The sequence below is a fragment of the Herpailurus yagouaroundi genome, unplaced genomic scaffold, assembly GCF_014898765.1.
Source record: "Herpailurus yagouaroundi ecotype Mexico unplaced genomic scaffold, PumYag 28, whole genome shotgun sequence".
Taxonomy (NCBI): Eukaryota; Metazoa; Chordata; class Mammalia; order Carnivora; family Felidae; genus Herpailurus; species Herpailurus yagouaroundi.
The window spans coordinates 132819178-132841819 of record NW_024412376.1 but is presented as its reverse complement, the minus strand read 5'-3'; the positions used below and the strand labels follow the sequence as shown (position 1 = coordinate 132841819).

General features: G+C 36.2%; 1 protein-coding gene across 6 annotated transcripts in view; it reads right to left on the bottom strand.

The window, feature by feature from the left end:
• The window catches only part of ATP8A1 (ATPase phospholipid transporting 8A1), a 230889-nt gene that overhangs the window by 128531 nt on the left and 79716 nt on the right, over nucleotides 1-22642 (bottom strand). For 5 of the 6 annotated variants that reach the window (XM_040484736.1, XM_040484719.1, XM_040484727.1 and 2 more), the window contains 5 exons: nucleotides 20197-20274; nucleotides 18702-18790; nucleotides 12440-12484; nucleotides 3330-3402; nucleotides 1113-1218 (listed from right to left, as the gene is read on the bottom strand). In XM_040484736.1, coding sequence (XP_040340670.1) covers nucleotides 1113-1218; nucleotides 3330-3402; nucleotides 12440-12484; nucleotides 18702-18790; nucleotides 20197-20274 — 391 coding nt within the window. The remainder of the gene's footprint in view (nucleotides 1-1112; nucleotides 1219-3329; nucleotides 3403-12439; nucleotides 12485-18701; nucleotides 18791-20196; nucleotides 20275-22642) is intronic. The other variant, XM_040484746.1, reaches the window with a different exon arrangement.

Below are 22642 nucleotides of genomic sequence, written 5' to 3'. Positions count from 1 at the left end.
AAACAAATGCACAAAATTGTCTTGCATTTGTGCTTTTCTCCTAAAACACTGAATGTAAAAAAAAAAAATACTAATTGAGGATTCAATTTAAATGGATCTAAATGCACTGTCAACACCTCAAACTAATATAACATTGTGTGCCAACTCTAAAAAAAAGAGAAACTTGGACAAAGGAAAAAAAGAAATGGATATAAATAAATTGATGTTTTATTTTATCATGTATTACTTTCATCACCATACTAAATCAAAATGAGATGTAATTTTTTTATGCCTTTTAGGAATTTGGTACATTCTACAAGGTCATGGGTGCTGGTTTAGAATACAGCTAAAACACTTAAAATGAAGTTCTTTAAAATATATTCTTTCTTTCCTAAAGTCTTGCAATCATCAAACTGACTGCCTAATTACATTGAAAACAGGTTTAAAATTAAGCCGAAGTATTAAATATTGATAACCATGCTAATACATATTTTATTGAATCCCTTTCAAATGTGTGAATTTTCTTCATCCAAAGAAATACTCAAGCTCCTTGATTATCATTTCCAAAAGAGGAAAGCAAATTTGTCATTTCAAAGAAGGGAGAACTTACTATATGTGAGTACTTTTTAGTACTTTTTACTTGTGTGAATTTTGTTATTCAAATTTCCACACAATTTATGTCATATACCAAAAGTTACATATATGAAGTTACATATTTTAACCTATATATTTAATTCTCAAAGCCAAGTTTTTCTAATTAGTAAACACATTTTTTTTTAAATTTTTTTTTCAACGTTTATTTATTTTTGGGACAGAGAGAGACAGAGCATGAACAGGGAAGGGGCAGAGAGAGAGGGAGACACAGAATCGGAAACAGGCTCCAGGCTCTGAGCCATCAGCCCAGAGCCCGACGCGGGGCTCGAACTCACGGACTGCGAGATCGTGACCTGGCTGAAGTCGGACGCTTAACCGACTGCGCCACCCAGGCGCCCCAGTAAACACATTTTTTTAATAAAAAAAACCCCATAACTTGGTTATTTCATTTTCAAATTAAACTGATTTTTTTCTAGACAACCTGAAATTTCAGAACAATTTTCCACTGAAAAAATATATTATAATTCCTTCTTTTGTACCTGGAGATGCTGCTTGATAAATAATCTTATCGCCTTCTCGCTCTGGCACTGCTGTGTGACAAACAGCCATCATTGTAAGAAATTCACATATTATAGGTGCAGTTGGCTGTAAGAAATAAACACATAATTCAGCCTTTTTCACCTAAACATTTTGACACTAACGATAGCAATATTACTTCATGCCTATTAAGACTGTAGCTGTAAAGCATTGAAGGTGTGAGGGCATAGACAACTAAGAAGCCAACAGTTACTATGAATGTATTTTTAAAATCATTCCTTCCTACATGCTTTCATTAATTTTTCAAACAATTATATAAGACAACTTGGTGGTACCAAATAAAAACAGCACAGTGAAAAAGGTAGATATAGTCAAATCCTGCCCTTAGAAGACATGAGAGACATTCTAAAATGCTCATTTACCTGGTTCTAAATCTTGATTAGATTAAGCTTTTGGCATTTGATCTTACTAGGGTTCCACCACTTTGTTGCAGTGATGATGGCAGGATACCTCTCTGTAAAGCTTTGCCCTCCCTCTCTCTACAAATTGCAACCCTAATCTGAAACATGTTTTACTAAATACAAAGATTTGGTTGAGCAATTACTATGTACAATGGATTCTTACAGCCTGAGGAAGACATAAAAGCGGATCCTTTCTGCAAGGAACTTAGAGCATATAGGAAAAAAGCAGTCAGATCTTTTATTTTTTTTAATTAAAAAAAATTTTTTTAATGTTTTTATTTATTTTTGAGACAGAGAGAGACAGATCATGAGCAGGGGAGAGGCAGAGAGAAAGGGAGATACAGAAGCAGGCTCCAGGCTCTGAGCTGTCAGCACAGAGCCTGATGTGGGGCTCGAACTCATGGACTGTGAGATCATGACCTGAACCGAAGTCAGACGCTTAACTGACTGAGCCACCCAGGTGCCCCAAGAAGTCAGATCTTTTAAATTAAACATCTTCCTGTTTGGCCCCCGATGAAAAGAAATACGAAATAAAAAATATTCTCCTATGGTCTTGGTCAAAAAACAAAACAAAACAAAAAACAACAAACTAAACGAAAGCACAACTGAAGTGATTGGAAGGGTAAATCATAACATTATTTGAAAAATCTGTTCTCAGGCTAGTACAGTAGACAAAACAGACATGGTCCCTGCTGCATGAAGCTTAACTTGTGGGAAAGAAAGAACACAGATAAATACACAAATATTTATTTATAGTGTGAAAGGACCATAAAGGAGAGAATGTGCAAATATCATGTAATGTGATTTGGGCCAGTCTGATGACGTTTGGCCTCATGAAGAACTGAGCAAAGAGTTTTGCATCAAGCAGGAATCAGACATGACTGAAAAGGTCCTAAAGAAGGAAAGAATGAAGTGTGTTTGAAAAAATAGAAGCCAGTATGGGCTGGGGGAAAGAAAGCAGCTCAAGCAAGGTTGGTGATTTAGGTAGGGGCCGGACCGTGTATGGCTGTGAGTTAAGAAGCCAGAGAACGGTTTTGAACAGAGAAGTGATGGAAGTGACTTCCAGTTCCATGATTCCAGTTGCCATGCACAGCAAGAACTGGAGGGGAAAAAAATGGAAGCAAGGAGACTGGCTGCGGAATGCTGGGAGTCTGGACGAGGGTCGTGAAAGTGAGAAGGAAGGAAAGAAAACAGGATATATTCTAGAAGTCAGTACTGATGAGGGCTGGGGTGATGAGTCAGTACTGATGAAGTTCTGGGGTGTCAACTTCAGGAAGCCGTATCATTTAATCTGACAGAATTTTTATAAGTGACAATAACTTCATAAGTCGAGCAGTCACTCTGAGCAGCAGGTACAGAGTTGGCACTGTACAGAGCTCTGTACTCTTACTCTGTACTCTGTACTCTTACTGTACAGAGTTGGCACTGGCCTATTGTTTTGAGCAGGTAATTCATTTCTAGCATTTCTACAGATATTCTGAAATGGTGAAGAGTGAGTTGTTTCATACAGAGTTCTATAATTATTTAATACAAGACATTTTGAAAAGACAGAATATTGATGAACAATACTATTAAAACTGAATTTCTAATAACCATGAATTTCTGTTGACCAGGTAAAAGGATTTAATAACAATAGATTTTGGTAAGTATTAAAAATGATCCTGAAAAAAAAGAATATATAAAGAGAGACGATAATCCAGAGAAATACTCATTAGCTTTCACTCATTAACAAAAAGATAATGGTTTTATGTTGCTTACATGATTATTTTGGAGGTTTTCCAACAATGATGAATCACTAAATGTTTTTTCGTCTCCAAACTGTGAGCTCTGCCTGAAGGGGAAAATAAATGGAGCAAAACTGGTTCATTGATACAAGTCATTGTTCTATTTGTGACCAACTTTTTAAATAAATCATTATGCAAACCCTTAATAGATTCAATATAGTCTGCATTTCCAGATATCAAAGATTTCATAATTGAATCATACAATATTTTCAATTATTCTAAAATGTAATGGACTTTTGCAGTATAATAAAAATAGTATTTTATAGTTCATTTTTCTGGAGTGAAATTATACTGTGGCCACATGAAGTTTAAAAACTTTTTTAAAAAGTAATAAAACTTTTAAAATACCTGGAATTTAATTTCTTCTACTCCTGTTAATTTTTTCCAGGTTTTAGAGTTTGAGAATCAAGTTCTTATAAAAAACAATATTGATTCCTTTACTTTAGCCAATGAGAAATCTTTATTTGTAGTGGCTAACATTATAGAATTATCATATGAAATATAAAAATATAAGCAATAAGCTTTTTATATATCTTATCAACATCTGTCACTAACAGATATCTGGTATATTTATGTATATATCACTTGTTCTGTGTCTATATAAGAAGAACAAATCATAAAAATATATGGGATTTTTTTGCGGTGTGGCTATCTTTGGATGAGCAAACACTTATGTACTACATATGAAATAAATGGAATCAAAATTGCATCTGTAATCTAGCTATTATTAATCTCATGGCCATGTGGTTTAATATCAAGATGTTGAGATTAAAAGAACAAGCAGCATTTAAGTGGGAATGTCAAACCTAAAGGGTGCATTTTGCAATGGTTCAGTGAAAATATATACATCTAAACTTTTGTGCATAAAAAAAAATTCTGGAATTCACCAAGGAAAAATATGTATCCAGTAATAAATAGCTATAACCCAGAAAGCTCTTAATCACAATTTTTACAGGTTACAGAATATTATCAATGCCAATATGCCAAATAGCAAGAGTTTCATATTTTAAATCCAGCAGTTTGAAAGGAAGGAGACATTGAAGAAAAAAAGAATTTGAAATAATGAAACATACACAGTATCAATGAAATATATTTTTCCCATAAACCAAAGGAGGAAGTTAGAACGTTTATAATAAAATACAGCTCCATTTACATGTAGTAGTTTGATCTATTAATTATGAAAATTATAATACAGTACATCTTCATTAGCATGTAGTAGTTTAGAATTCTCAAAACATCCCTAGGAGACAGAATAAACACATTACTACTTTTCCTCTAGTTTTAAAGATAGAGGGAAAAATCCAGTAACTTTTAAATGATTTATCAATGGGAACATAAAAAATTGACATAAGTTTTCCTCCAAATACTACCATTTCTTAAAAAGAGTTTATTTCTGAGGCTCCATAAAGTCTCCCTATTATTAAAATGTATTCATTAATGGTTGTTAGTTATACATTCCTACTTATTTGTTAGATAAATTGAAATGTCAAGGAATAATCATAGTAACATCTTGCATGTGGAGGCCTATCTTCTTTCCAAAGGATTCCAGACTAAAAGCTTTCACAAATCTGAAGATATGTCTTGTTAATCTCAACAGAAACCCTTTAATCTCATAAATCACAGTTACCATAATTGATACAACTTTCAAATGTATTTATAACAAATAACTCTAGATGTGCAATTGAAATCTTTACACGCACACATCCTACCCTCCATTTACCAATGTAGCTTCTTCTACCATGAATAATGCTAAATAAGAACTCTTCAACCAGGAAGTGGCTTCTTTTCTAAGATCATAAAAACTACAAATAAATCATCTGCTAATCCACATAGCCTGGGTTGGATAACTCAGGCATGGAGCTCTCACTACTCCTCTCTGAAATCTTACAAAACATTCACTTTTAGTAAAAGTAAACATAAAATTAGAAGGGTCATGTCATTTCAAAATAAGAACCAACTGCCTCAAAAGTGAGAATTTAAACTCAGTTGACAAAATTGTATGAATCAGCAAACCGCTCACAAATACAAATGTCAAGTCAACATTTTGTTAGATTTTTCCACAGAAATTTTCAAGTGGCATGAGGCACACAAGGAGACAAATTATGGTGTTTTGCAGGAAGGAATAAGATAGGGAGTGTAACATTAAGGTAAGGAGAATAGAAGCAGGTGGCCCACAATGCCACATAAATGGTAGCTTCCTGAAGGCTTCTTTAAAAACTAGGATACATTGTAAATAACTATTCCCTGAGTATACAAAAATGAAGATCCCCCAGAGCAATAAAAATTAACAGAAAATTCAGAATGTATATGGCTTCAGTCAGTACTACTTATTTTCATATATGACATTATGGACTATGACATTTTTTTAAAGTTCAACACTCATTACAATGTTTTCTAAGGTCATTAGAAATAAAGGAAAAACACAGGTGGAGCCATACTTTTCACCTTAAACCAAATAAACCCCAGATGGATGAACAATTTAATAAAGATACTAAAGATAGGGGAAAATTTTTAAAATAACTTAGGAGTGGGAAATGCCTACGTATCACATGCGTACTTCACAAAACAAGTAGATAAATCTGACTGCATAAAATTAAATGTTTCTGCATAGCAAAAACCACTGCAAGCAAAAATCAAAAGCCAAGTGAAAAACTGTTTCCAAGTCATATAATGAAGGTCAGTTTCTGTAAAATAGAAAGAACTCCCAGAAACCAATATGACAGAGATCAACAATATGGCAGAACAATGAGCAGATGAGGAAATATGAGCGCTTTAAAAACAAGCTCCGGTTTACCTGAAAATAAGAGAAATGAAATTTAAATTTATCAATTTGGCAGAAATAAAGTTTGACAATTCTGTGCTGTTGTGATTATGGAAAAAGATAAATCATACCACTGGTGAGAATGAAAATTGACATAACTTCTCAAAAGGACAATTGGGTAATTTCTACCAAAATTAAAATGCATGTATCCTTTGATCCAGTAATTTCAGTTCTAGGAATTTACACTAGCTATCTACCTAGTGCAAAATGTACGTACAAATTCATTCTTCGCAGCACATTTTTTTAATAGCAAAAGATTAGAAATAACTCAAGTACTAAGAAAGATGTTGCTTTAAAGAATTGTGGTACATCCACATAATGAATACTATACAAAAACCAGGAAGCTCTTCATTTGATCTTGGACCAACCAAAAAGATGCACTGTCAAAAGAAAAGCTGGTACAAAACAGGGCGCATAGTATGCTTTGCTTTCTGTAAATACATGAGAAAAAAATACGTGCATGTATATATGTAGAACAGATCTGGAAGGATACACCTGAAACTGATTGCACTGCCTGCCTCCAGGAGGGGAAATAAAGGGCTCAAAGAGAGAGAAAGGAGGAAAATCTTCCCCCTTATACCATTTGAATTTGCAACTTGTCATTGCATTATGAACTTTAAAAAATAAAATTTAAATTAAAAATTAAAAACAAGAATAAAATCCACATCAGCCACAGCCTACACTAAATGTATACATTATGCACATACATATAATACACATGTGCACACACAGGAAGACAAAGGTAGTGTGACTATAAAGCACCAGTTTTTGAAAGGATCTGCGCCTCTGGCTTTTAAGTTTCTTATTTTATTATATATAGAGAGATTGTGTGCATGGGCAGGGGAGAAGGGGCAGAGGGAGAGAGAGAGAATCTTAAGCAGGCTCCATGCTGAATGTGGAGTCTGATGTAGGGCTCGATCCTATTATCCTGGGATCATGACTCGAGCTAAAATCAAGAGTCAGAAGCTCAAGGGACTGAGCCACCTAGACTTCTGTACCTCCTACTTTTAAATGATGCTATCGGTTGCAAATTAAAATCGCTTAAAAGGAGATTTAATTTTTAGAAAGGACTTTGTTATTGGGACCTCATGAAGATAAAAACCTTCTGCACTGCAAAGGAAACAATCAACAAAACTAAAAGGCAACCAACAGAATGGGAAAAGATATTTGCAAATGACATAGCAAGCAAAGGTCTAGTATCCAAAATCTATAAGGAACTCATCACACTCCACACCTGAAAAACAAATAATCCAGTGAAGAAATGGGCAGAAAACACGAATAGACACTTCTCTAAAGAAGACATCCAGATGGCCAACAGGCACATGAAAAGATACTCAACATCACTCCTCATCAGGGAAATACAAATCAAAACCGCACCCAGATACCACCTCACTCCAGTCAGAGTGGCTAAAATGAACAAATCAGGAGACTATAGATGCTGGCGAGGATGTGGAGAAACGGGAACCCTCTTGCACTGTTGGTGGGAATGCAAACTGGTGCAGCCACTCTGGAAAACAGTGTGGAGGTTCCTCAAAAAATTAAAAATAGATCTACCCTATGACCCAGCAACAGCACTGCTAGGAATTTACCCAAGGGATACAGGAGTGCTGATGCATAGGGGCACTTGTACCCTAAAGTTTATAGCAGCAATTTCAACAATAGCCAAATTATGGAAAGAGCCTAAATGTCCATCAACTGATGAATGGATAAAGAAATTGTGGTTTATATACACAATGGAATACTACTTGGCAATGAGAAAGAATGAAATATGGCCTTTTGTAGCAACGTGGATAGAACTGGAGAGTGTTATGCTAAGTGGAATAAGTCATACAGAGAATGACAGATACCGTATGTTTTCACTCTTATGTGGATCTGAGAAACTTAACAGAAGACCATGGGGAAGGGGAAGGAAAAAAAAAGTTAGGGAGGGAGGGAGCCAAACCATAAGAGACTCTTAAAAACTGAGAATAAACTGAGGGTTGATGGGGGTGGGAGGGAGCGGAAAGTGGGTGATGGGCATTAAGGAGGGTACCTGTTGGGATGAGCACTGGGTGTTGTATGGAAACCAATTTGACAATAAATTTAATACTTAAAAAAAAAAGGACTTTGTTATTCAGAGTCGTGTCCAGTCAAGTCCAAGAATATGAATAAGTGATAGAATTCGATAATACATTTGTTGGACATTGGTTTTAACCAAAGTAGTAAGACCTACTTTTCCATATGGCTCAAAATGTTTTTGAAGGCAATTACAAAGGAGGAGTTCCAAAAACATTCTGTGAAACGGCTGCATCATTGGAATAAATAAATTACCTGTCAACGTAACTACTTTCAAGACTAACACTAATTTGGATGTGTTAGATCTCATTATTATACAGTCATACCGGGAAGAATGTTTTCATGAGTCTAGCTGCTGCAGCAGGAAAAATAAATGCCACTCATTCCATACATAATTATATATCAGAAGAAAATGAGAAAATAAGACCAGAAAATAGTACTATCTACTGATATTATGATAACACTAATAACCACAGTGAAATGACTAAGCACAAAATACAATAAGGGAATCCTTCTGGAGAATCATCTTCATTAGCATTAACTTAAAAATATACCAGAATAGTGTGGGATCTATATTAAATAGTTAAGGAAAACAAATATGTTATCTGGGATTTGGTTCAAAATAATGGTGAGGGAAAGTAAAGATGAAATTGGTCTTGAGTACGTTATTATTGAAGTGAGTGAATGCGTAACCTGTCTACTTTTGTTTATGTTTGAAATTTTCCACAGTGAACATTAGGAAAAGAAAAAAATGGCTATGGAAATATACAGTTTGAAAAATAATCATATCTTAGGACTACATGAATAGAATAAGCAGAACTTTTTTTCCATTGGTAGATTTTTAGTAGAAAAGAATTACTCTGTAAGGTTATATGTTAGCTTACGATACTTGGCAGTAACAAAAAAAACCATACCAACTTTGAAGTGGCTACTGGTTGGGAAATGATCTTATCTCTGTAAACTATTTACACTAATATATTTAAGTCAGTGAAGCTACACCTGTCATCCATTATCTTTAATGTCAAGGGAATGTGTTTGAAGATACTCTCAAGAGAGTATTATAGGTTTGCCTTCAAATTCCATTAAATGTACAATCATCTACATACATTTAAGTGTTAAATATTATGTGTTTTTTAAACTTGACATTTTGTGGTGAATATGGTTCAAGGAGGGCAGTAAAATATATACTGGCTACAGGTTTTATATATGGAATTCAATGAACTTCACATTGAAATGTGAAGCTGTTGACAGACAGGAATGAACTTTGATTTTGGGTTTATATACTCATCTACACTCTCTAGTTTATCCTTGAAGACCAGCATCATGAAGATGTGGTCAGATGCCTGGAGCATAAGATTCAACCAGGATTACATTTTTTTTTTTTTCTTTTTCAGGATCACACTTTTGATCTTGGTATTATTGGCAACATAAAATCAAGTGGATGAGGTTGGGGAGATTCCACACTTAGGAATGTGCAAAATTTTGCTCCCTGTGCTAACTTTTCACAAAACAGTTAAATTGTACCTGCTCTTGCCACCTTAACAAGAAAGAAAAAAAAAGCCTGAAATGGTAAGGATATTTTGTGCTCTAAAAGCGTATGTTTTTAAAATTCTTTAAGTTCTATAGGACATAACGTGACCAGCACCTATTGTCTAACCAGGCTGGGTGAGGTTTTAACTGTGGCTTCCACATTTCCTGGTTGTGTACTTTGGGGCAAGTTACTTTGCCTAAATTTCACCAATTCTAATATGGTCACGTCAATCACAACTCTTCAAATGTGTCATCAGGACTGAATGAGAGACATCAGAGCTAACAGTCTCTGTGAGTATACTATGTCCAGACTCTATTCTAAGCACTTTATTTTATTTTTTTTTTAATTTTTTTTCAACGTTTATTTATTTTTGGGACAGAGAGAGACAGAGCATGAACGGGCGAGGGGCAGAGAGAGAGGGAGACACAGAATCGGAAACAGGCTCCAGGCTCTGAGCCATCAGCCCAGAGCCCGACGCGGGGCTCAAACTCACGGACCCCGAGATCGTGACCTGGCTGAAGTCGGACGCTTAACCCACTGCGCCACCCAGGCGCCCCTATTCTAAGCACTTTAAAAACAGAACTCACTCAATATTCACAACCTCCCTATGATGTTCAAATTCTGCCAGATGAGGACCGGCGGCAGAGAGATTAGGTGACTTTTTCAAGGGCACTGGTAGGATCACGATGTGAACTTGGGTGGTCAGAATCCAACGTCTGCATCCTTGACCACTGCAGAAAGCCGGGACAGAACAGAGACTCAAGTACCGTCTATTCTTTCATCTTTGCAGGTCTACAGGTAACTACCTGATGGATGGGGAATCTAAGCATATATTTAAAATAAAGCTCACCTTATTATCAAGGTGATAAATGCCTTCCCTATGGTTATTTTTTAAAAGACTAATATTTAAGTGGAATCATACAATTTATGCAAAATCTGGCATTTCTTAGGGTTATCTAGTTTAGAGTATCAAATATCACATTTTCCAAAAGGGTGTTTTACAAAAAGAAGTTAACTAGATAATATGCCATCTTCTCTTTCCAATAGTGATAAAAGTAATAAAACAACTTCTATTGAAAGTAGGATATTTTAAATGACCTGAGTAAATAAATAACAATTTTTAACATTTCCATTCAATCTTAATGAAAACATGGTAATGGTAATTTCCTTCTCTTAAGAATAAATGAGCTTTCTGGGGCGCTTGGGTGGCTCAGTTGGTTAAACGTCCGACTTTGGCTTAGGTCAGATCTCATGGTTCGTGGGTTCAAGCCCCACGTCAGGCTCTGTGCCAACAGCTCAGAGCCTGGAGCCTGCTTTGAATTCTGTCTCTCTCTCTCTCTCTCTCTCTCTCTGCCTCTATCCTGCTCATGCTCTGTCTCTGTCAAAAATAAATAAACATTAAAAAAAAAAGAAGAAATGAGCTTTCTTAGAAAAATGTGTATTGATTCTACACTAGTGAACAGTATTAATAGAATTATATTAATGTTACGGAAAAACAACAAATAAAAAGATGGTCAAAATTTTACTACATTCTCGAAGGATTCAACAAAAGGGAATATCTACAGCATTAAAGTTGAATTATCTACCAAAAGTAAGAAGCCTTGGAATATTTTTAAAAATGGTAAAAATTATTCAGTTGTGTGTAGGTGTTGAAATTGGAAGACGCTCCAAGCAATGAGCTTAGATGTGATGACTCATCAATTATCACATGAACCAAACAGCTGTCTCTATCAGTATTATAGGTATGGGGTTTACTGCAAATTGTTACCAAATCTCCACTTTATTGCAATAAAATTCAAGTTGAAAAAGATTAAATAATGTTATTGGACTTCCATGCATATTGGAAATGTGGCTAAATCATAAAACGCACGTATAACCTGAAAATAAAAATATAACCACTTATAAAACCATAATGTTTTCTATAGTTACCAGCACTAAAAGAACCTGTTTTCTGAAGTTTCATTGGCCACTAAATCATGATGAATTATAGAAACGGCAAAATAAATTTATACTGTTGTAAATGAAAATGTAAATCCATGTGGGGGGGGGTGGTTTAAGGGAACACAAAAATCCAGAAATTAAAACTATAAAATGCCATCTTTAATTAATTCTAAAATTAATTAGATTCCAGTTAACTTTAGTCCTTGGTAGCATTAGTCTTCCAACATTTGTCCCAGACATTTAATTTTAAAAATATTCCTTTTCTAGCCCATATTCATTTAGATTTAGCAAACGAATGAAAAGATGTGAAGAGCATTTCCACTTCTTAGGTAGGTTTCAATAGCATCTTTTTTGTGGCTCTGTAGAGTACGTAAATAGCAGCAGAAGGTGGCAGTGCTGCGCTAAAAAACATCAAACTTCTTGAGTTCCAACTGAAATCAGCTAGGTCACAGCCCAGGGACCCAAAGTTGATCATTACAGACTTTATTACAGATACATAATGCAGAACTCTAGCAGGCCTAACCATTAAATTAAATGTTTGTAACATGACTAAAGGTTACACAATAGGAAGTCAAGGATATTTGATGGATTTTAAGAAATACATACTTTACAGCATTGTTACCCTATTTTATTGATAATGCTTTTCCCCCCGAAAGTAGTGAAATGTGTTTATCAAAACAACAAAATGCAAATCTCTTAAAGGAATCAATGAGACAGAAAGGTCCATGCAGCTTACCATTCATCAGGAGAGCAGCCATAATCCTCAGGTTCAGGGACATGGCTTCAGAAAGCAAGAGGAGGGGCAGAAAGAGAGGAAAAAATAATCACAGAAAGGCTCAAAACATAAAAGCATGAATAAAGGAAGTACTGAAAGATGGATCTTGAAAAAGTTAAGAAAATGAACTTTTAGTTGATTTTGAAAGAATGGCAGTTAGCATAGAATTAGAACATGATGATTTATGGTAACTGAGCAGGTTTACAAAATTATTCTATAACAGGAAAGCCAAATTGCCTCTTGACCATGGAATTTACTCATTTTATTCACAGAATATTCAAAAAGAAATATTTCAACCTAGAGGTTTAAATACATGCTAAAACCAATGGAAAATTAATTACATGTTGTATAATCAGAATAAAGTATTTTAATGAAACAAACATGCTAATCCCTAGGAACAAACGATCTTATTGATAAAATTTCCCAGGTACATTTGAGAAGTAAATTTAACCACCATGAAGTAATGTGTCTTTAAACAGGTATAATATTACAGTAAAATATTACATTTCTATAAATAAATGGAACTGCATTTTAAAAGATGAACTGATAGAATTTGTCACTGAAACCATAATTCACTCATTAAGCCATTTGTTATCTCAAACAGAACACACATTCATCAATAAGTTTAATTTCATCCGTTAGCTCATTTGAGAACCAGGAAAAGTCTGACTGATGTATTGCTTTTACTTCAACCAGCCAGTCATGTATTTAGTCAGAAGTGGTTCATTTACTACATGACAGAGCAGATTTTCTTTCCTCTCTTCACGGATTTATTAAATTTTTATTTTCATTGTTTAAATTTTTTCAGCTTTATGGAGATATAATCGATGTATAACACTGTACAAGTTTAAGGTATACAACATGATTACTTGATACACTCACATACTGCAAAATGATTACCACCACAGTGTTAGCTAACACCTCTGTCACATGGGTACCATTTCTTCTTTTGTGGTAGGAAAAGGTAAGATCTATTCTCTCAGCAGCTAGAACAGATTTTCTCATCTCTCATTTCTTTAACGATATATGACCACTCCATATTTTTTCTTTAAATTAAATTTGTTAGGTAGGGCTTAAAAAAAATACAGAGTTGAGTACAAATGTAAAGTCACTGTTTTTGACAAATGTAACATTTCACTGAAAACTTGTGGTGTCCTTTCACTCCCTCAGTGTCCATCCCACTCTCTTTACCTTTCTACCCAACTGGCTATGACATATGTGGGCCTCATCATTCCAAGGCACCTCTTCCACCTCCAAAGCATTAAACCTCCTCCAGAGCAGTATGCAAGGCATAGTCATAAAAGGCAGTCCCCTCTACTCTCTATTCTCTATTCCCTCTATTCTCTCTCTATTCTACTCTCTATTCTCTCTCTCTATTCTCCTCTGGTTTACCAAAGGACTTTTGTTGATGCTTGAGAGGAAGGGCTACCCAAGCCTCTTGTGGGCTGGACTCCCAGAAACACTCTGTGGAAACTGGCTGAAGCCCAGCGCTTAAGGCAATCACTTCTCATCAACCTCAAAGCTTGGACTCTAGCCCTCCACACTATACCAGAGGAGGGCCAGTGATACCCAAGCAAAAACACCGTGCCAAGGCTCTGCCAAGTTGCGCTTGTGTTGGACAGCAGTGGCCGATCTCACATCAGGAGACAGGCCGTTGCTTCTCAAGTCATACAGGTTAAATGATGCAAAGCTGAAGGCTCAGGGTCTCTCTCCCCGGTTCTGGTCCAGCCCTGGCTGAGGCTGAGCTGAGCACTATTCAAATGAGATGAGCAGTAGGAGAACCACACACCTGCTACTGAACCTGTCTGCATGAGTGTGCCCACGGCTGCTGCTCCAGCAGCTCGGGGGTGCATGTGCTATCTGGTCATTTGCTGGTGTGTGCATGTCAACACTGCTGTATCTGCCTGGTAAGCTCTTCACTTAACCAAACCCATCTTAGATCTCAGCTCAAGTATCACTTTTTCAGAGAGCAGCCCCTGACCTGCCTGATTTGATCAAATCCCCATCACAGACTCAAATGGACCTCTGTACTGTGTTTTATTTTTGTTTGATGACTTAATTCACATCCATTAACCCCTAATTAGATCATAAACTAATTAGATTAAAAGCTGTTACATCCCCATCATCTAACAAAACGTCACATACAGAGAAGGAGATAAAAATATTTGTTCAGGTACGTAAATAAGCAAACAAATGGTGTTTACCCAGCTCTTACCGTGGTGGGTGCTAAGATAAATTTGTTGGTTATAATCTAGACCTTGGGGGGAAGTTTTATGACAATTGTGATATTTCTTGTGGTGAATCTCTTCTCAGTGTACTGATCCTTTCAGTAAACATATTGCTAAACAAAATACCATCATGTTAAGCTATTCACATATTGTATTAATATATAAAGACTGCTTTTTAAAAAATATTTTTAATGTTTATTTTTGAGAGAGAGACAGGGACAGCGTGAGCGGTGGGGGAAGGGGGGGCAAAGAGAGGAGGACAGAGGATCTGACAGCAGAAAGCTGTGGGGCCTGAACTCATGAACAATGAGATCATGACCTGAGCTGAAGTGAGACACTTAACTGACTGAGCCACCCAGGCGTCCCTCCATAAAGATTGTTTTTTAGAAAATTCATTATTTACTTAAAGGGAAAATGTCAATGAAATGTTTTTAACACTGATTAAATGGCGAAGTCAACAAAAATCAGTTTAGTTTCTGTACTAGAAATTTTTTTTTTAACTTTAGAGACTGTACTATGTTAAGCCTTGCCCAGCTTATCAGCTTAATCTAATAGTAAGGTCTAAATTATCAACAAAGGATTATACTTAGGACTGTATTATATATGCCGATAATATTCACCGTATAGAGAGTCCTAGACACTGAACATAGAAGCCTCTTTAGCCATTCATGGTATTTAAGTTACTATGATAAAACTGACTCATTCTCTACAGGAAGGAATTTGTGGAAATGACACTTTAACAAATGTTTAACAGTAGAATTTCTAGTTTGTAGTAAGTTAAATTTACAAATGACATCATTTTACATTTAATCAAAGAAAGATCTAATGAAACAATCTAATAAGTTTAAGCACAGTGGCAATCTGACAAAGTGGATCGCTATAAAATAATCATTGCTAAGCATGTACAAATCTTTATTTCGTAGCCCACCATAAATCCAATTTGGGGCAGTGGTTATGGCAAATGAGAGAAAACTTACCAAGACTAAATTCTGAAGCACTGCTTTCAGTGTTAAAAATCTTTTCACAAATCTAAGGAATGCTAGGAAAAAATTATACTTCAAGTCTTATCCTTTAAACTCATAAAAGCCAACAGAACTCCTTACCTAGGGTAAAACTAGGGTTTGTTTTACTTCTTAAAAATGCTGAAGGAGGATCAGTTCTGAAATTGTGACCCCAAAGGCATTTGTTAGTCTGTGAAAATGTGTGGTGTTCTTTGCTTTGCCACATCCTGGGGGGATAAATACCATCCTTTCTTCTGCTGGAGTTGAAAGTGCATGTACATAATAGTTCCCCATATTAAACAAGTGTTAACACTGCTATAGTGCAAATGGGATTGCAAAACCATGTTATTTCCCCATCTGGGTTCTGATGACCCGAGAGTGCCTGAGGAAATTCTCATAGGAAGATGGTTGACAGTAATTACTTTTCTTGCTGAGTTTGGTGGAATTAAGGAACAGTGGTGTGCCTCCTACTGTAAACACCTAAGTATCTGAAGCCTCCCGGATCAACAACTTCATATATGAACAACTCTACAATGTTGACATTCCAAATGTCCATCAGGATATTTGGGGGAGGGGATGCTGATGAAGCGCTATCAGGGCTAAGGATCCTAAAAGCACATACCCAATACAACATAATTATTGGAAGCAGTTTAACAACTAGCTTCACTCAGCAAGGCTTCTGGGATTCTCAGAAACATGATATATCACCCAGGAAAGAGATGTATGTCTGTTTATGTAGTTAAATTTTGCAAACAAAGAAACACCTGTTTTTTTTTTTTTTTTAATTTCTAAACACACTTTTTTGATTTTTATATCCAGAATTTTATATCTGGAAAAAAACTGTAGAGATACCGTATCTCACTATCCTCATTGTAAGGAATTTAGAACATTTGAAAAGAATTATTGATAGTTACATGGTGAGTCAGTTACAAAGCTAGGACTAGGGGTCATGCCTTACGGCTGCACCTCAGTATTAAGAGATGTTATTTTCCCAAGAAGAATTTGTCTTACTGGAAGCTTAATCTAAATTTTGACAGTTCTTAACTCTTTAAGTTTATTTATTTATTTTTGAGAGACAGAGAGCGTGAGCGCACAAGCAGGGAAGTGACAGGGAGACAGAGAATCCCAAACAGCTGACAGCACAGAGACCTATGTGGGGCTTGAACTCACAAACCATGAGGTCATACCCTGAGCTGAAATGGAGAGTTGGATGTTTAACTGACTGAGCCACGCAGGCGCCCCAACCCTTAATACTACTTTAATATTTACCAGTCTCAACCCTACAGGGTCATATAACAGTGGTTAATGCTGATTATCATCAATGGATCCAGGAGAACCCTGCTATTTAGAACTCCTGCCTGGAAGTGTTGAAGGACTTGTTTCAAGAATAAGAAAACACTTGATAAAATGAAGGAGAGAGGCTAGACCTCATTCTAGCTTTCTGTTCTCCTAAGTTCATAATCAATAATTACTAATTTGAAGAACTTGCTTATTGTACTGGAAACCGGCAAAATAAAAAAAGGATGTCAATTATCAAACAGACCACTCTAAAAATAAATTCATTTATGAATGCAGAATTTTTGTAAAAACAATCTCCACAAATCTGTCAGCAAGTATAATTCAACAAACTGTAGAATCCTGTAGAATCACAATAGGCCTTTCCTTTCTTGCCTGGGGTAACTGTGGGTCAAATACACATGACGTCACAAAACGTGGCTCTGTCTCCTCCAAAATGGCAACTAACTAAATTACAAGGCCGGTAGCAATTGGTGGGGAGGAGTAAGGAGAGCCTTTTCTAGGGGAACTGGGGGAGCTCTGGATAAAGAGGAAAGATGCAAAGTGGCATCCAGCCCTGGAAACAGTGAGCACGCTTCTTAAATTAACATCCTGTCTCCGCAAGTGTGAAAAAGCCACTCAATCAAATGTCTTTTCAGCTTCAATTACACACATAGTTTGAAGCCATTTTTAGTCACTGTCTCTGCGAACCCAAAGAATATCTGCCTTCATCTACTTCTCTTTGTAGACCCTTGTACAGGAGTCACCATTTGTTTTTAGAATTTTTAACAAATGGCTATTTATTTATAATTTTAACTATGGCATTTTCAAAATTCATCCATAATTTTTATACTAGCTTACTGCTTGGAGACAGAGTGTGAATGGGGAAGAGTGGGTACAAGCCAGAAAACCCAAGTGCAAGTGCCCTTGCCTGAATGGTAAAGAGATCAGTATTTCCCAGTCTCACTTGTGGATAAAGACAGTTGGAAAATCTGATAATAGGTCATGGTCAAGGTCATTCCAGACAATGAGAGTGTTTCAACTTTTGATCATGTCCTTTTAGGAAATGTACAAATTAATTTTCTCACATTACCCTATAAAGTATTTCAAAAGGCTTTTGAATGGTTTAGGCAAACATAACTCGAAGAAAGAAAAAAAATGGGTTCTAAACAAACACATTCAAAAGAACATCGTGAGCCTGATAAATATTTCTGATGGCATTCATCACGCCCTGGATTTAAGAGTTTCGTGTCCCTACCTCCTTCCCATCATCAGAAATTTAGACTGCTCTGTGACTGCAAAGAGGAGAGGTGGTAAAAGGAAAAAAAAAAAAAAATCACAGGGATAACTATCAGGGAAACAACAATATTTTAACTTGGAAACTGCCCAAGGACACTTTGCATGTTCTTACAACATTGTACTCTAACTTTATGGCAGTGCAGAGGGAACTGTGTTTGTACCCCGTGACAGGAGCCAGACAGTGACCTTCAGCAACTCTAAATATGGATATACTACTGGGCAGAAATCCCCCCCCCCCAGGTAATTCCAAAAGACAAACAAATCCAGACTGCAACCCACAAAACATACATGGCTGCTGGCGTCAAAATAGGGACTTTCAATTAAAAAAATTTCCCCTGATGAGAACTCTCAAAATGTATCAAACTATTAGCAGTAATTAAATGTATATATTCATACTCTAATTAGGGGGAAAAAACTCACCCATATGCAACTCCAGCTATGGTACACTTCTTAAACTGCATCACATTGCAGGTCAGAGTGCCTGTCTTATCAGAAAATATGTATTTGACCTAAAGAAGTGTAAAATTTCTCATTAAAATTTCAGAAGTCTTTAAAAAGATTTTTTTAACGTTTATTCATTTTTGAGAGACAGAGAGACAGACAGCACAAGCAGGGGTGGGACGGGGTGGGGGGGGAGGGAGACACAGAATCCTAAGCAGGTTCCAGGCTCTGAGCTGTCAGCACAGAGCCCAATGCGGGGCTTGAACCCACGAATTGCGAGATCATAACCTGAGTTGAAGTTGGACACTTAATTGACGGGGCCACCAAGGAGCCCCTTCAGAAGTCTTTTTATGCTACTCTCTCACAGAAGAGGAAAATACCCCTTAAATAATTCTTTTTATCAATCTTGTTACATTTTAGGGCTACAATGAATGCTATTAACTGCACATTAAGTAATATGTTCAACTGCTTTAAGTATTTTAGCAATGAATCATCTCATGTATGAACAGTGAAGACTATCAGGATGTTAGAAAACCCTGTAGCCATGTAGCAATCTGCCGTGATATGGTCTGAATTTCCACTAGAAAACACCACTCCTGCTACTTAACATTTATGGAGCACTAAAACCAGCACTTCTCAACATAACACACAACTACAGAAGGGGGAATAGCTTGTGCAATTAACTTCACACAACATCTGAATGGGTAAGAAAAAGGATAATTCTGGCCTAAATGCTATTTAAAAAGTAAGACTTTGCAAATGGCAAAAGAAGAAGAATTTTTCCTCAGCTAGTATGTGTAAATTGATTACAAATATACACATATATGTGAATATAGTATCAATTTTAAGTCCAAAATTCCTGTTTGATTACTTTCATACTTGGACTTACATAACATCACTGATCGAGGTAACCATTTTTCTTCCTTTCTGGTCAAAAGCTACGAGCAATTTTTTTTTTCAACGTTTTTATTTATTTTTGGGACAGAGAGAGACAGAGCATGAACGGGGGAGGGGCAGAGAGAGAGGGAGACACAGAATCGGAAACAGGCTCCAGGCTCTGAGCCATCAGCCCAGAGCCTGACGCGGGGCTCGAACTCACGGACCGCGAGATCGTGACCTGGCTGAAGTCGGACGCTTAACCGACTGCGCCACCCAGGCGCCCCAGGAGCAATTTTAATAGTGAGAATTTATAACTCAAAAACAGCCAACACTTTACTACTAACCAGATTACACACTGAAGGACATCCCTTAGTGAAATACTTCAGGTGAGAGCAAAATATGTTTTACATAATGTTTTTAAAAAATTCATTTACTACAAATGAAAATTAATAGTTATCTGCTAACACGTACGTATGCCGATCATTCAAGCAATGGGACATTTGGAGCTGTCGATTCAGATGAAGTTGCCACCTATGGCAGAAATGACAACAAATCTGACTTCCAATTCAACGCATCACTAAGAAATTTAGTTTACCTGGCCAAGTTCCTCATTCAGATTAGATGTTCGAGCCATCGCAGCAGTGTCTGTGGGTTCATAGTGCATGTCGAGATCCTTTTTTTCAAAATAAAAGAAATTACTGAATGCAACTGGTATCAAGAGGTTGACTGAAATTTCATTTAGCTCAGGAGCTATATATGTAACCACTCTCATCTCTTGCCATCGCTTTACCATTTCAGTTGATTTCCCTGAAAAGGACTCAGTATAGAATATTATATTTCCTGGTAAGGGCAGGACAGCTTGGTAATTAGAGCATATCTCTGGAATCAGGCAGTCTTAAAAAAAAATTTTTTTTTAATGTTTATTTATTTTTGGGAGAGAGAGAGACAGACAGACCATGAGTGTGGGAGGGGCAGACAGAGGGAGACACAGAATCTGAAGCAGGCTGCAGGCTCCAGGCTCTGAGCTGTTAGCACAGAGCCCGACCCGGGAGTCAAACTCACAAACCATGAGATCATGACCTGAGCTGAAGTTGGATGCTTAACCGACTGAGCCACCCAGGTGCCCCTGGAATCAGGCAATCTTGATTTATTATAGTTCTACCATTTTCTAGATATGTGACCTATTGTAAGGTTAAATAAGATAACGTATGTAAAGTGCTTCCTAAGGTGTCCAACACAATATAAGTCCTTAATGTAGCTAAAATAATAGCAACTAGACATTGCTCAAATAATTAAGATTGAAAGCCCCTGGAAAATTTTCCTAAGAGATTCTGTCTGGTTGTACTTTCTTGGCCTAAGTTTCTGCCACTGTATATACTTGAAAGTAAAATGAGTGCCCTTCTCAAAACCCAATAAAAAATGTACAGCTTTGTACCATTTGTACTTGCTTTGTTCACATAAATTATGAGGTGTGACTATTAATCTTATACAAATTAATATCTTCTACAGTATAATATTTTGTTGGCAAGTCAGGGTTCACAGGTTTTCACATGTCAAACGAAAAGAACAAATCTGATCTTTCCCACATCTGCATTCCCCATCTGCTGATGGGGATCAGTTCTAAAGTAGGCTGTGTTGTTGTAGGTACCATGTTTTAAGCAGGATATTAACCAAGTGGACAATGTTCAGAGAGGAATAAAGGAATGGGGAGTAGGTTGGAAATCAAATCTAGTAAGGAACAGAAGGATATGGGAGAAGATACCATAGGACAATAGGCATCGTAGCTGAGTTCTAATACTTTGCAAGGCTATCATTCAGAAACAAGGTTTTAGACATTTTCATAAAAGATCAGGTAGAACCAGTATCAAAGGGGAGCAATTATTCATCTCATTTCTACACAAGAAAGAGCTTTCTGGTAAGGGAAGACCTGTCAAGAATGTTATAAAATCTCTGTATAACAGAAAGGTAGTTGAAAAAAGCATAAGCCTGCTAGGTTACTCCAACATTCAAACTATGTCATTATTTGAAGAAAATATTATTTTTGAAAATCCATGTAAAAAATAATAAAGCGACTAGTTATGACTTTCATAATGAATCACTTTATGATTTCTTATTGTAAGTGGGAAACCTTAATTTTAATCCTGTTTTTAACTCTATTTACACAAATTTTATTACATAATTCTTCAGCAATGTATCTCCTTGCATGAAATAAGCCACACCTGCAGCTCATTTTAGATTTCTAAATTATACTGGTCTTGTGAATGAATTAGCAATTGACTGCTGAGGCAGGTCATTCACCATGAGCAGTGGCAAAAGTATCGTCAGTTATATTTTAGAAAATCCCAATACTGTCCATTTGAAAGACTTTTAAATTATTAAAAAAAAAATAACATCAAAAGATAGTACCAGAATTTCTCAAAAAAAAAGAAAAATTAAAACTTTCTGGCAGATTAAGTCTGAAGATGTATTCAATTTACATAAATTCATTAATTTTAACTGTGGTAAAATAAAATTAAGAACACATTTTATAAAGAAAATATTTAGGAAACAGATGTCCAGCACATTTTTTTCCCAAGATTAAAAAAATTTTTTTCAGAAGAAAAAAATAAGAAAAATTTAAGCACAGTTGAATTTGTTTACAGTATGGAAAAATAAACTACATAGATATATAAAACATGATAGACAGCCTGGTTGTTACAAATAATGAATGTGGTATTATTTCTCCAGCACTTAATCGTTGAGGAGGCTGTGAGATTTCTCTGTGAGATTTCTTTGTCGTGAGATTTCTTTGCTCTGTATCACCACCATGAGATGTTGGTAAACTGTGTTTTATCATTCCTGTGTAAGGGTCCAGGAAAATCAGCCTCAAAGAAGTCAAGTGGTTTGGCAAAGTTCACACAGCTAGGAAATACAGAGCTACAACTATAGTCTAAATATTTTAGCTCCACACCCCATGGTTCTCCTTTTCCCCAAGATCACTATGAAACCCAAAATAGGTTTCCTGGAGATCTTGTTCCCCAGAATGTCGGGTCCATAAGCTG